Source organism: Taudactylus pleione, unplaced genomic scaffold (genome assembly GCF_031769625.1).
Source record: "Taudactylus pleione unplaced genomic scaffold, aTauple2 ptg000726l, whole genome shotgun sequence".
In the NCBI taxonomy this organism is placed as follows: domain Eukaryota; kingdom Metazoa; phylum Chordata; class Amphibia; order Anura; family Myobatrachidae; genus Taudactylus; species Taudactylus pleione.
In genome coordinates this window covers 6,452,486-6,468,521 of record NW_028285128.1, presented here as the reverse complement: position 1 = coordinate 6,468,521, position 16,036 = coordinate 6,452,486, and the positions used below count along the sequence as shown (strand labels likewise).

The 16,036-nt window shown below is 42.0% G+C and overlaps 1 protein-coding gene across 4 annotated transcripts in view; it reads left to right on the top strand.

Moving 5' to 3' along the window:
* The window catches only part of CENPP (centromere protein P), a 475,725-nt gene that overhangs the window by 453,549 nt on the left and 6,140 nt on the right, over nt 1-16,036 (top strand). For all 4 annotated transcript variants that reach the window (XM_088456903.1, XM_088456902.1, XM_088456900.1 and 1 more), the window contains exons 7-8: nt 4,482-4,561; nt 5,479-5,570. In XM_088456903.1, coding sequence (XP_088313029.1) covers nt 4,482-4,561; nt 5,479-5,570 — 172 coding nt within the window. The remainder of the gene's footprint in view (nt 1-4,481; nt 4,562-5,478; nt 5,571-16,036) is intronic.

Below are 16,036 nucleotides of genomic sequence, written 5' to 3'. Positions count from 1 at the left end.
CAGCAGCACAGCACAACACAGCCAGCCCCTATGGACTTTGAAGTAGTGGACAACAGCAGCACTACACTACACTACACTACACAGCACTAACTCCCACCCTCCCTCTTCACTGTCCACAGCCGAGTGAGAAAATGGCGCCGACGCGGGTACCTTATATAGGATCCAAAACCCGCGAGACTCGGAAGGCGGGATGATGACGTTTTGCCTCGATGTCAGATCCGAGTCAGGCGGGAAAAGTCGAGCCTGACTCGGATCGGACTCGGATCGGGGGGGCTCGGGGGGGTTCGGATTTCAGAAATCCGAACCCGCTCACCCCTACTTTGTACAAAAGCCTTTGTCGGTAATGACAGCTTCAAGACGCCTCCTGTATAGAGAAACTAGTCGCATGCATTGCTCAGGTGTGATTTTGGCCCATTCTTGCACACAGTCGTTCTTTCCATAGATTTTCAATTAGATTCAAGTCAGGTGATTGGCGGGGCTTTATTTTCTTTCTCTGAAACCAATTGAGAGTGCCCTTGGCTGTGTGTTTGGGACATTGTCTTGCTGAAATGTCCACCCTCGTTTCATTTTCAGCATCCTGGTAGATGGCAGCAAATTTTTATCAAGTAGGTGCGATAAATGGAGAAAAGATAGGAAGGGCGCTGTCAGAGCAGCTGGTTCGAAAGGGGTGTGTCAAACCCCAATAAATACAAAGGAGAGAAAAAAGGGGATCGAACAGCGCTGATATTAAGACAATGTAAACACTGGTTTAACACTAATTGGCTCCAAATCTAGTGGAGCAACATCTGAATAAATAACAGATAATAAAATTAGTTCCCTGAATAATATTCAATACGGCTTGGTTCAGAATTCAAAAACATTTAATAATGAAATAATTTAAAATATGTATAATATTAATAATCACACATGAAGTAAAAAGTAATAGCGCATAGGGTCCTGTGCCTACAGAAATCGTAGTTGTTTTCTTCTGTGTATGTCTACACATCATACATCTCACTTTCCCACACCGGTGGAAACCTGGGGGTCTGGAAGGTAACCATTGTTCTCTGTATTCAGAGGCATCTTTCTCTGAGTTGATCTTTTTATCAGTCTTTAGATAACTAGGGGCTAGGATACATTTAAGGGATTTATTCTTCCTATAAATCACAACTGGTTTAGAAGGTAAGACATTTCTCAGAGTATTGTCTTGTTGTAAGATTCTATAATTTCTAGAAATAATCTCCTTAATTTCTTTATGTTTATTGTTAAACTTACATATAAATGGCAAATTATTTCTACTAAATGATTTCTCTTTATTACTATGTAAATCTTTTCTTTTTGGATATAATAAATCTAGTCTCTCTAAGTTCGAGACCTCCTCTAAAGCTTTATTCAAAATATGCGGGGGATAACCCCTTCTCTCGAAAGAAGAGATCATTCTGGATGCTTGTGATTGAAAAGTTTCCAAGGTGGAGCAAGTGGTGGCCCTTGCTGGCTAAACTGGACCAGCCATTAACTGGATCATCTCCACAGGCTGGTAATATACTGACAATTGCTGGATAATTGTCCGGATTGCCTCAATATTCTCCATCTCTTTCCATGTGGGTTGCCCCTTTCTTGTGACATTGTGACATTGCATTTGATCTTCACTATACCAGTGAACTATATGGACTTGAGACTCCTATAATTTGAGTCCGTACATGCATCTTATACGCTGGAATATTTACCCTATGCGCTATTACTTTTTACTTCATGTGTGATTATTAATATTATACATATTTTAAATTATTTCATTATTAAATGTTTTTGAATTCTGAACCAAGCCGTATTGAATATTATTCAGGGAACTAATTTTATTATCTGTTGTTTATTCAGATGTTGCTCCACTAGATTTGGAGCCAATTAGTGTTAAACCAGTGTTTACATTGTCTTAATATCAGCGCTGTTCGATCCCCTTTTTTCTCAAATTTTTATCAAGAATGTCTCGGTATATTTTTCCATTCATCCTTCCTTCAATCAAATTAAGTATGCCAGTACCGTATGCTGAAAAACAGCCCCACACCATGATGTTCGCACCTCCAAACTTCACTGTTGGTATGGTGTTTTTGGGGTGATGTGCAGTACCATTTCTCCTCCAAAACATGGTGTGTATTATGGCATCCATAGAGCTAAATTTTGGTCTCATCTGACCAGACTGTATTCTCCCAGTATTTCACAGACTTGTCCAAATGTTGTACAGCAAACTTTAAACTAGCTTCAACATGCTTTTTCTTTAGCAATGGAGTCTTGCGTGGTGAACGTGCATACAGGCCATGGTAGTTGAGTGCATTACTTATTGTTTTCTTTGAAACTATTGTACCTGCTAATTCCAGGTCTTTCTGAAGCTCTAAACAAGTGGTCCTTGGCTTTTGGACAACAATTCTGATAATTATTTTCACTCTTCTGTTAGAAATCTTGCGAGGAGCACCTGGTCGTGGCCGGTTTATGGTGAAATGATGGTCTTTCCACTTCCGGATTATGGCCACAACAGTGCTCACTGGAACATTCAGAAGTTTAGAAATCCTTCTGTAACCAATGCCATCAGTATGTTTTGCAACAATAAGGTTGCAAAGGTCTTGAGGGAGCTCTTTGCTATTACCCATCATGAGATGTTTCTTGTGTGACACCTTGGTAATGAGACACCTTTTTATAAGCCATCAGTTGGGACTGAACCAGCTTATATTAATTTGCCAAGGTGCAGGATTGCTTTCTAATTACTGATGGATTACAGCTAGTGTCTTGGCGTACCATTACTTTTTTGGACCTGCCTTTCTTCATATGTTCAATACTTCTTCCCTGTGTCATTTTACATTATTACACATAACTTCATTTATGGACATCTATGGTTTGATTTCTTTGCATGTGTGGATTGCATGGGTTGTGGCTGACATTTGGAGAAAATTCCATTACAAATATATTTAGTGAGAAAAATGTTGATGTGTTCAATACTTATTTTACCCGTTGTGCGTATGTGTATATATATATATATATATATATATATATACACTAACCTATATGGTAATAATATGTATAAAATTTGAGAAGATGGACTATTGGCATGGCAGGTATTTATGGTTGGTTAAATGGCCAGATGTCAAATTTTTTTACCTGATGTAGAATTTTTTTTTTTATTTTACCTTAGATGATGTTCATAAAAATGCTGCATGTGTCAAAGTTTTGTTATACATTTAAGTAAATACATTATTACATTATTATTTACTAGCTGGAATACCCGGCATTGCCCGTGTTGAAGGCTGGACCCTGAAGTACACATGCAGTCTTTATTTGTTTACAGTGTCCTCGTCTATAACCCCATTCCATTGATCCTGAAAATGATCCCACTGTTTGCTAACATACATGCAAGCAGTGGTGTAACTACTGTGGGTGCATGGGGTGCAGCTGCTATGATGCCCAAGCTGCCTCTGTGGCCCACTGCTGTGTCAGCGATGTTGATTTGGTGCTGGCCCATCATCTGATTACAGCTGGCGCACTGGTAGGCAGTTATGGAGAGACAGCGCCGCATGTCGTGAGGCAATCAGCTCACGTACCGGCAGCCAATCAGCAGTGACAGCTCCTGATAGTCTGCCAGACCACAAGATTCGATTGGCTCGTGACCAGCGCCAGATTCAAGTTGCGCCAGTGGTGTCTGTCCATGTCTGCCGGTGCGCCAGCTGTAATTAGCTGGGCGCTGATGGCACACAGGAGGTGAGAGGTTGCTGGAGGGACATGGGAGGGACCTAATGTGTAAGGGGCACTACTATTGTGTGGAATAATGTGTTATATGGAGCACTACTACTATGTGACTACTACTATGTGGCATAATCTGTAAAGGGCATTACTGTGTGGTATAATAGGTAAGGGGCACTGCTGTTGCATGGCATAATGTGTATAAGGGATACTACTGTGTGGCATAACCAGACTGGGGTCTGTGTGGCATAACATGAATGGATTCTGTGTGGGGGCAAATGTATTTGTTTTTATTTTACATCTGTGGGGGCCCTTTAAGATCTTGCTATGTGGCCCACAAAGTTCTAGTTATGCCCTTGCATGCAAACACAGTGGCTCTGGATTTAATATGAACATGCATGAGTCATCAAGTTTGCTCAGACTGAGGTTAAAAGGATACTTTTTTAGCTTTCTTACAGGTTTTTGGCAAACTGCCAATTTCCACTGGAGCCAGCCCTGAAAACCTGTGTGATTTAAGAGTGGGATTTAGGGATTGCGTGACAGTGTGTGGCCCTGACAAAGTTCTAACCTTGCCAAAAACCTAATCCTGGTCAAACTACACTACAATGCCAAATTTGGCGGAGCTAGGTAAAAAACTCTGGCCGTGCATAAATGACAAAAAGACAGACAGATAGAGAAACATGCTTTCTCGATTATTATATAGATATTTCATTAAAATTATTTAACAGTCTTGTATACATTTTTAAAAGTCCTGTAAATTTGTGTTTTATGTGCAGGAAAAATACCCACTTGCAGTTGGACTTCCACTAGGATCTTGTGCAGATTACCTGGTTTTGATGAACCCTGAACTCCCTGGGTATGTTAAATGTAATGGAATATGTGACTTTTTTTTTTTCCTTTAAATAATTTGTTTATTGTGTTTTCGAATATGAAATGGTGTGAAAAAAGTCACAAGGGTAATGGGTACATTGAAAACCTCTGTTGCAGACATATAATATGGAAGTTACATTGAACCGAATCAGATCAGGGCTGTAATTCGGTGTGTAGGCAGTGCGGTCGTCCAGGGCCCCTGCACTTGGGTTGCAGGGTGCTTGCAAGAGCACTCTGCAACCAGTATCACTGTTGCAGAGCGGCGCCAGAGGACGCTCCGGGCAGTGCTGTACTGTACATCCCAATGCTGGTGTACAAGGGACAGGGGCAGCACATGGTGTAGTGCCACCCTTCTCCCGGACAGAAGCCGATAACTTTCCCACATCAGTTATATACACAACGGAACAATACATTAAAACTATTTCATTAGAGAGAGACCCCAAGGACCACAGTGTAAAAACTCACTAAGGGTACCACTGCTTTAACCATCAAGGAAGTCATGGACCGTTTAGAGTTAAAAAATCATAGAGAAGTATGTTTATCTGTCCAGTAATTATTTCATCCAAACCATTTCATTTTTAACCCTTCCCAAGCTTCTGTATCACAGAATAAATGTGCTCTCCCTATTCCCTTACAGTGGATGCCCACTCCTTTATTAGGTGGGTTAATGTTCCTGATCATGTTCCACAGGCTCACAGATACTGTCTTTAAGAAATTATTCTTCTCTTTTTTTATTGGTTATATACAAACACATTACTATTTTATCTAGGTCTGTGCAAATCTATATTAGCGAGTGGTTGTGATGTAATTAATGCTTAGTAATTACCTTTCCATGTTTTGCATACTTTAGCAGCTCCTGCAGTCATACCCCGCAATGTTGGTCATGTCATTTTCTTGGTGCAGGTGCGAGTTGATGCTTGTGTGGAAGATAACAATAAATGAAGAGGGAGCAGTAATACCAGTCTTGGATTTATTACCAAAACTGCCAGAACAAGGTAATGACTTTGGTACTGAATACTTTAGAGAATTTGAAGCTTGTTTGATTACAGACCGAGCAAATATTGTATTAATTATTCTAAATAGAAGAACCTAGTACGTGCTTAGTGTGAATTTATTGTGTGCATGTAAAGTTAGTTAGATAAGAGGACATCCAGCTGGACCTTCACCATCATTCTTCTATCCAAGGAAGCCTTATGTACTATGGATACCTCTAATAGATGTCTTATGCAAAGTCGACCCTATAACTCCCACTGGAAGAATTTATGTCATGTCTCCTGATGACACTTTAAAAACCACTGAGGCATTGTCAAACTATCTTCAGCTAACATTGTTGATTGACTAATACAATGTCAAGTATTTCTATTCAACTTGATTTATATAATTAAACTAATGAATCCATCAAATCTATTATTACCTATTACTACTTGTAATACACCCGGCTTTTTTAATAAACTACTTTGCTTTAAAATTAATTTTAACTATGAACCCATGGAATCGGTATGAAATACCGGCGGCTCGATTCCCGGCAGCGACTGGCTGACAGATGAGCAGAGCCCGGCAACGGAAGCCCGACAGCGCTGGAAATCCTGATCGTCCCCAAGGTAAGTATAAACTAACCTAACCCTCCTTAGGGGTGTCTAACCCTAACCTCCCCCCAAGTGCCTAACCCTTTCCCCCCCCTTCCCCGCTGCCTAAACCTAAGTCCCCCCTGGGGGTGCCTAACCCTAACCCCTCTTCCCCCTAGCCTAACCCTCCCAGGAGGGTGCCTAACCCTATGTCCCCCCCGGGTGCCCTAAACCTAACCCTCCCCCCCGCGGCGCCCGGCATCCCTTCGATCGGGATGCCGGGCGCCGGTTGTAAAAGATAAGACAGATCTGTAAGTATTTAATGCAGTTTTCCCAGATGGTCTCCCGGCGTCGGGGAAATGTCAGGCATCTACATCTAGACGCCCGGCATTTCACCCTCGCCGGGATATGACAGTCGGGAAGCCGGCTGCCGGTATTAAGGCAGCCGGTTTCCCGATTGTATACCGAAACCATTATCCTCCCACTTTTAAATTTTGAAAAACAATTAACATTATGTATAGATTATTTCCAGAAGTTTTGTTTTTACTTTTTTTGTCGACGCACTTTTTGATATAATCATGATCAAAAATTTCAGTTTGAATTTGTAAAAAGTTTTTCCTCAAAAAGCCTATTGTGTTGTATATCAAAGGGCATAAAAACACAGTAAAATTACACCACTCCCACATCTCTAGCGTAATAAGGAGAGCTGGTAAAATCTAAAATGTATAGAAACACTCAAATGTGCTATAGCGCATTTGAGTGTTTCTATAAATTTTTTATTTTACTATTGATCATTGGGTTATAAGGGTGTAACCAATAGTAACACCTGAGTGCTGCATCGTTGTTTTAGCGCCTACCTTGTCTCCAGATACTATTTTTTATATAATTATGAGAGTTGCTATGGCGAAAATATGCTGGTTGTGCGTTTTTGACAGATTTTTGAAAACTTTACATATATTGGAAACGGCATGAGATATTTAAATAAAATTTAGTATTTTGCTTAGACTACATATACAGTCAGGTCCATAAATATTGGGACATTGACAGAATTTTCATATTTTGGCCTCTATTCACCACCACAATGGCTTTCAAATGAAACAAACAAGATGTGCTTTAACTGCAGACTTTCAGATTTAATTTGAGGGTAATTACATCCAAATCAGGTGAACTGTGTAGAAATTACAACGGTTTCTATATGTGCCTTCCACTTTTTAAGGGGCCAAAAGTAATGGGACAAACTAAACAATCCTAAATCTAACTTTCACTTTTTAATACTTTGTTGCAAATCCTTTGCAGGCAATTACAGCCTGAAGTCTGGAATGCATAGACATCACCAGACGCTGGGTTTCATCCCTGGTGATGCTCTGCCAGGCCTCTACTGCAAATGTCTTCAGTTCCTGCTTGTTCTTGGGGCATTTTCCCTTCAGTTTTGTGCTCAATCAGATTCAGGTCAGAGGATTGACTTGGCCATTGCATAACATTCCACTTTTTAGCCTTAAAAAACTTTGTCTGCTTTTGCAGTATGCTTCGGGTCATTGTCCATCTGCACTGTGAAGCGCCGTCCAATGAGTTCTGAAGTATTTGACTGAATATGAGCATATAATATTGCCCGAAACACTTCAGAATTCATTCTGCTGCTTTTGTCAGCAGTCACATCATCAATAAATACAAGGGAACCAGTTCCATTGGCAGCCATACATGCCCACGCCATGACACTACCACCACCATGCTTCACTGATGAGGTGGTATGTTTTGGGTCATGAGCAGTTCCTTTCCTTCTCCATACTCTTCTCTTCCCATCACTCTGGTACAAGTTGATCTTTGTCTCATCTGTCCATAGGATGTTGTTCCAGAACTGTAATGGCTTTTTTAGATGTTGTTTGGCAAACTCTAATCTGGTCTTCCTGTTTTTGTGGCTCACCAATGGTTTGCATCTTGTGGTGAACCCTCTATATTCACTCTTGTGAAGTCTTCTCTTGATTGTTGACTTTGACACATATACATTTACCTCCTGGAGAGTGTTCTTGATTTGGCCAACTGTTGTGGAGGGGTTTTTCTTCACCAGGGAAATAATTATTTTGTTATCCACCACAGTTGTTTTCCGTGGTCTTCCGGGTCTTTTGGTGTTGCTGAGCTCTCTGGTGCGTTCTTTCTTTTTAAGAATGTTCCAAACAGTTGATTTGGCCACACCTAATGTTTTTGCTATCTCTCTGATGGGTTTGTTTTGATTTTTCAGCCTAATGATGGCTTGCTTCACTGATAGTGACAGCTCTTTGGATCTCATATTGAGAGGTGATAGCAACTGATTCCAAATGCAAATGTCACACCTAGAATCAATTCCAGACCTTTTACCTGCTTAATTGATAATGAAATAATGAGGGAATAGCTCACACCTGTCCATGAAATAGCTTTTGAGTTGATAGTCCCATTACTTTTGGTCCCTTAAAAAGTGGGAGGCACATATTGAAACTGTTGTAATTCCTACACCGTTCACCCGATTTGGATGTAAATACCCTCAAATTAAATCTGAAAGTCTGCAGTTAAAGCACATCTTGTTTGTTTCATTTCAAAACCATTGTGGTTGTGAATAGAGGCCAAAATCTGAAAATTCTGTCAATGTCCCAATATTTATGGACCTGACTGTATACTCTCCATATCTGAGCTGGTGAGGTAAAATTTTAACAAAAAGTGGGTTGCTTTGACATGGAATGGCCCCAATATATAGTTCGATCTATGCCGCTTATCAGAATGTTAAAATTTATAAGAACCGCATGGTTAAAATGCTTTAAGTAGCATTAGAACCATGTTGGGATACTGGTGACGGCATTGTCGTGTTGACCCAGCCCCTGTTATCATGTTCTGACATTTTGCTTTGCTGTCCAAAATTAGCTCCACACTGTAACAGGGACCTATCATCAAGAGGTTGAGTAGTTCTAATTTTCTGAGCATTATCGTCATCAACGTTAATTGAAAGGTGCCACAGAATCCGTATCAAGTATATCATGTCAGAGTAATTACATGTAACATAAAGACAAGTACGAATTACAGCATCAAGCAAACAGTATAACAATTCAGCATAAGGGATATACAGTGTAGACAGAGGATGAGGATTTGAGATGTCCAGCATAGGTTGGCAAGCATGAGGAGGTGGAAGTGTCAGTCATGACAACAAGGCAGCAGGCATGGGAAACTGGTAAAGAGCATTAGGAGGTGGATTTGGAGGATGCGGTTGAAAAGATTGTAGGTTGATGGAGTTCCATAGTTGGGGACAAGTGTGGGAGGAGTTTTGAAGATGAAAGTGAGTGGATGTTACAGGACAGGGGGAGAGGCAAAGCAGTGTGGTCGAGAAAGGTGTTTTTCTCAACTATGTTAGATCTGTATGAAGGGGAAGTTTTAGCAAGGGTATTACAGTAGTCAAGGCAAGATGTAATGAGTGAGTGGATAAGAGTTTTGGCTTTGACAGGACAGCAACAGGGGCTGGAAGCTAATGGTAGAGTCAGTGATGGCATCAGGCATGGGAAACTGGTAAAGTGCATGATATCAACAATAAGGGAGATATGGTGAGGGGTAGGATCATTAGTACAGAGAAAGGTGTCTGAATCTAAGCTAATCTAAATTTGGGGAAGCCTGGGATCACCATAGGTGTGAGCAAAAGCCGGCACAGGGGATGCCTCTAAGAGATCCCCCCCTGCCTGCCAAGTCATGGACAACCCCCCACACACAAATACACTACTCACTGCCCAGGTTGCCTTTGCCCAAGTGAACAGTCTATGTCCCAGAGGAGAAGAGTAGTTCATAACCTGGTGTGGGGGGATCCTGTTGCAGCACCCCCTCTGCCAGCTTATGCGCACACCTATAGGGGCCACCTGGTAGATATTGCAAAATATCAGTTGGATATGTGGGATAGAATTCTGCATTGATAGTGGAGGCCAAAGGGGGTGGTGTAGACATAAAAGAGAAAAGGACAAATAAGTCAGAAGTGGAGACACTGCAGTAACAAATGAAAAGGTAGGAGGTGAACCAAGAGTAATACAAGGGAGCAGAGGGTGTCAGGGAAGACAGTGGTCAAAAATGATGGGGAAGTCAAAGAGTATGAAAAGACAGAAGTTGACCTTTTGCTTAGCTAAAAGCAGTCTGAGAAGGGAATGGAAGAGTCAACAAGTCTTTCAAGAAATTTGAAGCTAATGCAATGCGGAGAGGTGGGGGAGGGAGTTAATTAGAAAGAGAGGAAGGGTGAAAACATGATTTATTGAGAACGGGAGATAAGAGCATGTTTAAAGACACAGGGAAGACATCGGTTGAGAAGAAAGGTTGAATAGGTGAGCAAGGCCAAGGTGTCTTACAGGTACATTGTCAAAATATTAAGGCTGCAGTTCCAAGGAAAGACACAGCTCCTTAGCAAAGCCAGTCCCTCCAACCTCCCACAAATTAGTAATCCCGAAGATACATACAGCAGGACTTCAGGGAAGGAGACCATCAACCTCTGCTCCCTGACAGTGCACAGTTGCAGGTAAACCTCCCCCAAACTCTAAAGTTGCTGCCTACCAGAATCACCTGACTTCCCCCACCCAGAAACCAATCAACGGGAGTACAGTTACCACTGTCCTGGATAGAGGTGTATGTATGTGTGTGTGTATATATACAGTCAGGTCCATAAATATTGGGACATTGACAGAATTTTCATATTTTGTCCTCTATTCACCACCACAATGGCTTTGAAATGAAACAAACAAGATGTGCTTTACCTGCAGATTTTCAGATTTAATTTGAGGGTAATTACATCCAAATCAGGTGAACGGTGTAGGAATTACAACGGTTTCTATATGTGCCTCCCACTTTTTAAGGGGCCAAAAGTAATGGGACAAACTAAACAATACTAAATCTAACTTTCACTTTTTAATACTTTGTTGCAAATCCTTTGCAGACAATTACAGCCTGAAGTCTGGAACGCATAGACATCACCAGACGCTGGGTTTCATCCCTGGTGATGCTCTGCCAGGCCTCTACTGCAAATGTCTTCAGTTCCTGCTTGTTCTTGGGGCATTTTCCCTTCAGTTTTGTCTTCATCAAGTGAAATGCATGCTCAATCGGATTCAGGTCAGGGGATTGACTTGGCCATTGCATAACATTCCACTTTTTAGCCTTAAAAAACTCTTTGGTTGCTTTTGCAGTATGCTTCGGGTCATTGTCCATCTGCACTGTGAAGCGCCAACCAATGATTTCTGAAGCATTTGACTGAATATGAGCATATAATATTGCCCGAAACACTTCAGAATTCATTCTGCTGCTTTTGTCAGCAGTCACATCATCAATAAATACAAGGGAACCAGTTCCATTGGCAGCTATACATGCCCACGCCATGACACTACCACCACCATGCTTCAATGATGAGGTGGTATGTTTTGGATCATGAGCAGTTCCTTTCCTTCTGTATACTCTTCTCTTCCCATCACTCTGGTACAAGTTGATCTTTGTCTCATCTGTCCATAGGATGTTGTTCCAGAACTGTAATGGCTTTTTTAGATGTTGTTTGGCAAACTCTAATCTGGTCTTCCTGTTTTTGTGGCTCACCAATGGTTTGCATCTTGTGGTGAACCCTCTATATTCACTCTTGTGAAGTCTTCTCTTGATTGTTGACTTTGACACATATACATCTACCTCCTGGAGAGTGTTCTTGATTTGGCCAACTGTTGTGAAGGGGTTTTTCTTCACCAGGGAAATAATTCTTTTGTCATCCACCACAGTTGTTTTCCGTGGTCTTCCGGGTCTTTTGGTGTTGCTGAGCTCTCCGGTGTGTTCTTTCTTTTTAAGAATGTTCCAAACAGTTGATTTGGCCACACCTAATGTTTTTGCTATCTCCCTGATGGGTTTGTTTTGATTTCTCAGCCTAATGATGGCTTGCATCACTGATAGTGACAGCTCTTTGGATCTCATATTGGGCTCTATTTATTAACATTATTTTTACTAAAATAAAGTGAAAAAGGGTGTTTTCACACCCTTTTCACATTATTTTAGTTTCACCTGTATTTATTACAGGGCAATTGGAGTAGAATTATTAAAATTCTACTCCAACCCCCAGTATCACTTATTTTTAGTAAAGCAGATCGCATTTCCCATAATTGTAATGGGAAATGTGATCCGTGTGCAAGTTACTAAAAATAAATTGTAAAAAAATACCGGGGGAAGCCCTGTGATAATAACGCCACCTGGAGGTGGCGTTATCCAGGGTCTCCCCCGGTTACCGGGCTCCCACTCTGCTCTAACGGGGAGAGCAGAGGCGGGAGCCGGTACCAGTAATCAGCTATGTGGTCTAAATAGACCGCAAGCTGATTGCTGTAAAAAAAAGAAAAAAAAAATTAAACATTTTTTTTTTCACTTACCTGAATCCAGGGACCGGTGATCGAGCCTCCGGTGATGGCTCCTCTCCGGTCAGCTGGTCTCCCACAGTGCACTGGGGCCCAGTCATCAGGTGATCGTGCCCCAGTGCAGTATGGGAGATCACCTGATCGGGAAGCCCGGAGAAGACCACCGGAGGCCAGGAGGATGCAGGTAAGTGTAATGAAGGGAGTGGGGGTCGCGGGGGGGGGGGGGAGGGGGGGGTCGCGGGGGTCCGTGATCGCGGGGGGCGGGGCTTAGCGCCGGTGGGGGGGTAGCAGCGGTGGTCGGTCGGCGCATGCGCGGGCTCTTAGTCGCGGTATTTTTTCCGAAAATACCGCGACTAGAGTGCGGATGGGATCCGCAGGGACAGAGCTTTATCGCAAGCTCTGTCCCTGCAAGGGATTTATAGTAAATCCCTGTGATATTACCTGAATTCGCAATGCGAATTCACTCGTTAATATCACACTACAATCCGCATTCAATATGCCCATTGAGAGTTGACAGCAACTGATTCCAAATGCAAATGTCACACCTAGAATCAATTCCAGACCTTTTACCTGCTTAATTGATAATGAAATAACGAGGGAATAGCCCACACCTGTCCATGAAATAGATTTTGAGTTGATTGTTCCCATTACTTTTGGCCCCTTAAAAAGTGGGAGGCACTTATAGAAACCGTTGTAATTCCTACACCGTTCACCCGATTTGGATGTAATTACCCTCAAATTAAATCTGAAAGTCTGCAGGTAAAGCACATCTTGTTTGTTTCATTTCAAAGCCATTGTGGTGGTGAATAGAGGCCAAAATATGAAAATTCTGGCAATGTCCCAATATTTATGGGCCTGACTGTATATACATATATATATATATATATATATACATATATATATATATATATATATATATATATTAGTCCTCAAGATGTCACCTCCACCATCTGCAGAGAAGCACTGTGACCTGTGACTACTCAAATAAACGGATTGGTCCCCCACATTTGTCTTGTCTCTTTATTCTACATCCACATTTGACATACTATATTGTCACACAACGATCACTAACACGATTTCCTCCACTTATGCAACCTTTTACGAATGCATACATAAACCTACATCATACACACCCCACCCTCCTTAATCCATCCTCCACACAAACACCACAGGTGAGCGCTCAGACTGAATATGGTACATGCATAACAATCGGCAGGAAAGGGTACTCCCACAGTATCAAGCCCCGTACCCTTCCTTTCCCTCCCCAATTCTATACATTATTCACACACACACCACACCCAGGAAGCCCAAGAGTCCAACACCACTCTTCTATACTCATTACAAAAGGTTAGGAAAGAAGATACAGGAAAGGTCCCATTACTTTCCTGTCCTGACTATCCAGGGTCGTGGATGAATCCTATTGTGTATGCTGTCATGAGGGAGGAAGTAGAAATGATGTAGGACAGTGGAGAGAAGATAGGGGCGAGAGAAGTTACTACAAAGACAATTAGAAAAAAAGACAAAGTTACTACAAAGACAATTATTATAAAAAGACAGTGATGGGATGAGGGAAAACAGTGTAGATACAGTTGGAAGACATCAGTAATAGTGAGAAGAGGCAAATATGTGGCATGAGATATGGCAATAAATCAGTGTAGTGACTGAGATGTAGCTCAGTAAAAGCATTCACACACAATGGTCAGCTGATACCTTACCGGTGGCCATGTGTATGAGGCCTTTAGCTGCATACTTGTCATACTCGTCAGCATTCTTCTTTCAGCTGCTGGAAGTTTTGTTGCAGGTTGTTAAGCCTAAGCTGCTTGTCTTGGATCAGGACATAATTAGGACCTCATTCAGAGTCGGTCGAAGCTGCCGCACAGTCGTACTCCACCGATGTTCGCTATACTGCGCATGCGTAAAGTTCGCAATGCGCGTTCGCAAACTAGCCGCTACAATCAGAAATTTTTCTCTCCTTGAACACAGCCAGGGCGGTAGTTTGAGTGAGTGGAGATCCGAACGCAGGCGTGCCTAATTATGCGAACGGCGTTTTATGGGAGTGCATAATTAACAAAGTAGCGTCATGGCACATGTGACATGGGAGGTTTTTACACTGACATGATTGTAGAGCTTCAGAGAGGGTATGGTCAACCTTAAGCTCTGCGACCAGTTCCGATGGTCTCGATTAATCCTTATATGCCCGGAGATGACGTGCAATGCGTACGAGAAGGGGGCGTATTATTTTTTATTTCCGACCGCTTCCTCCCCTTGGCCGGCCAGCTACCGATCCAAACTTAGGGACGCAACTTGCGAGGGAATCATTTGCATATCCGGCCCCTTTTCCCGTACGACCGTGCGGCCGCTTCGACAGACTCTGAATGAGGTCCGTAATGCCATCAAACAAACTCTGTGATGCTGATTCCAAATATGGACATCAGTTTTGCTAGATTGCCTCTAATTTTTGAGATACACAGACAAGAAAAACACAATATACAGCTGTGAACTGACTGCTGGTTGGGTGGCCGATCACTTTTATATGGAGAGGGAATATTTTTGAATATTCGTGTTTCACCTTCTAGAATATTACGTTATATACCCCTATGCATGGGTTATGACTATGGGGCATATTCAATTAGCTGTGATAAGCTGTTTTCGCTGGTGACGTCACTTCACCACTTATCCCCGTATTCAATTCCAAAGACTTTATGAAAGCTGTCGAAAAAAAAATGCAGAATTGGGGTTTGGGGTGCAAACTTGTGGAGACCACCCTGCACAGCCCCCCCCAAAGATAAACTGTGGTGTTAAAAAAAAAAGAAAAAAAAAAAAACTAAACACCCCAAAAAAGTACTTTCATTTTGGGGGCGAAATAAAAGCAAAGTTGGGGGACAAACTTAAAAACTAGCGAAATAGACTCCAGGGGGGTCCCCAAGTATGCCCCAGATGTTTTTAATTTTGCAGGTGCTTGTGGCAGGTGGATTTTTTAAAGTTTTTTTAATACTTCACTTTAGCAACTTCAAAATATGCTAGCACTGACTTTCATGTACCACAAATTTGCTGCTAAATGCTATTCTTCACCACTTTGGCATAGACGCTAATTAGCAGCTATTTGGGGGTTGTCAGGCTGATTTCCCCAAATCTTACAGGACTTTTCGCTGCTGGTTTCTAATTCGCCGGGTTCCGTTTTCGCAAAATTGGAATTGAATATGGGGATAAGTGGGGACGAGCATGATACTTTTCCGCATGGAAAACCAGTAATGTCGGCGAAAAGTACGGGACTTTTCGCGGCTAATTGAATATGCCCCTCAGTTCCATATTACTAGAGCCAATAAAAAAAAAGTGTGTGTATGAGACTATGGGGCAGTGTATACGGCTATGGGGACAGTGTAAAGTATGTGTGTGTATGTGTAAAATTGTATGCAGTTGAGGGAGCGGGGCCCCAAACTGATATCTTGCTTAGGGCCCCATGAGGTCTAAATCCATTTCTGCTCTGTATTATCCAAATTGGCTGCGTCCCTCCCTGCATATCCCTGAGCT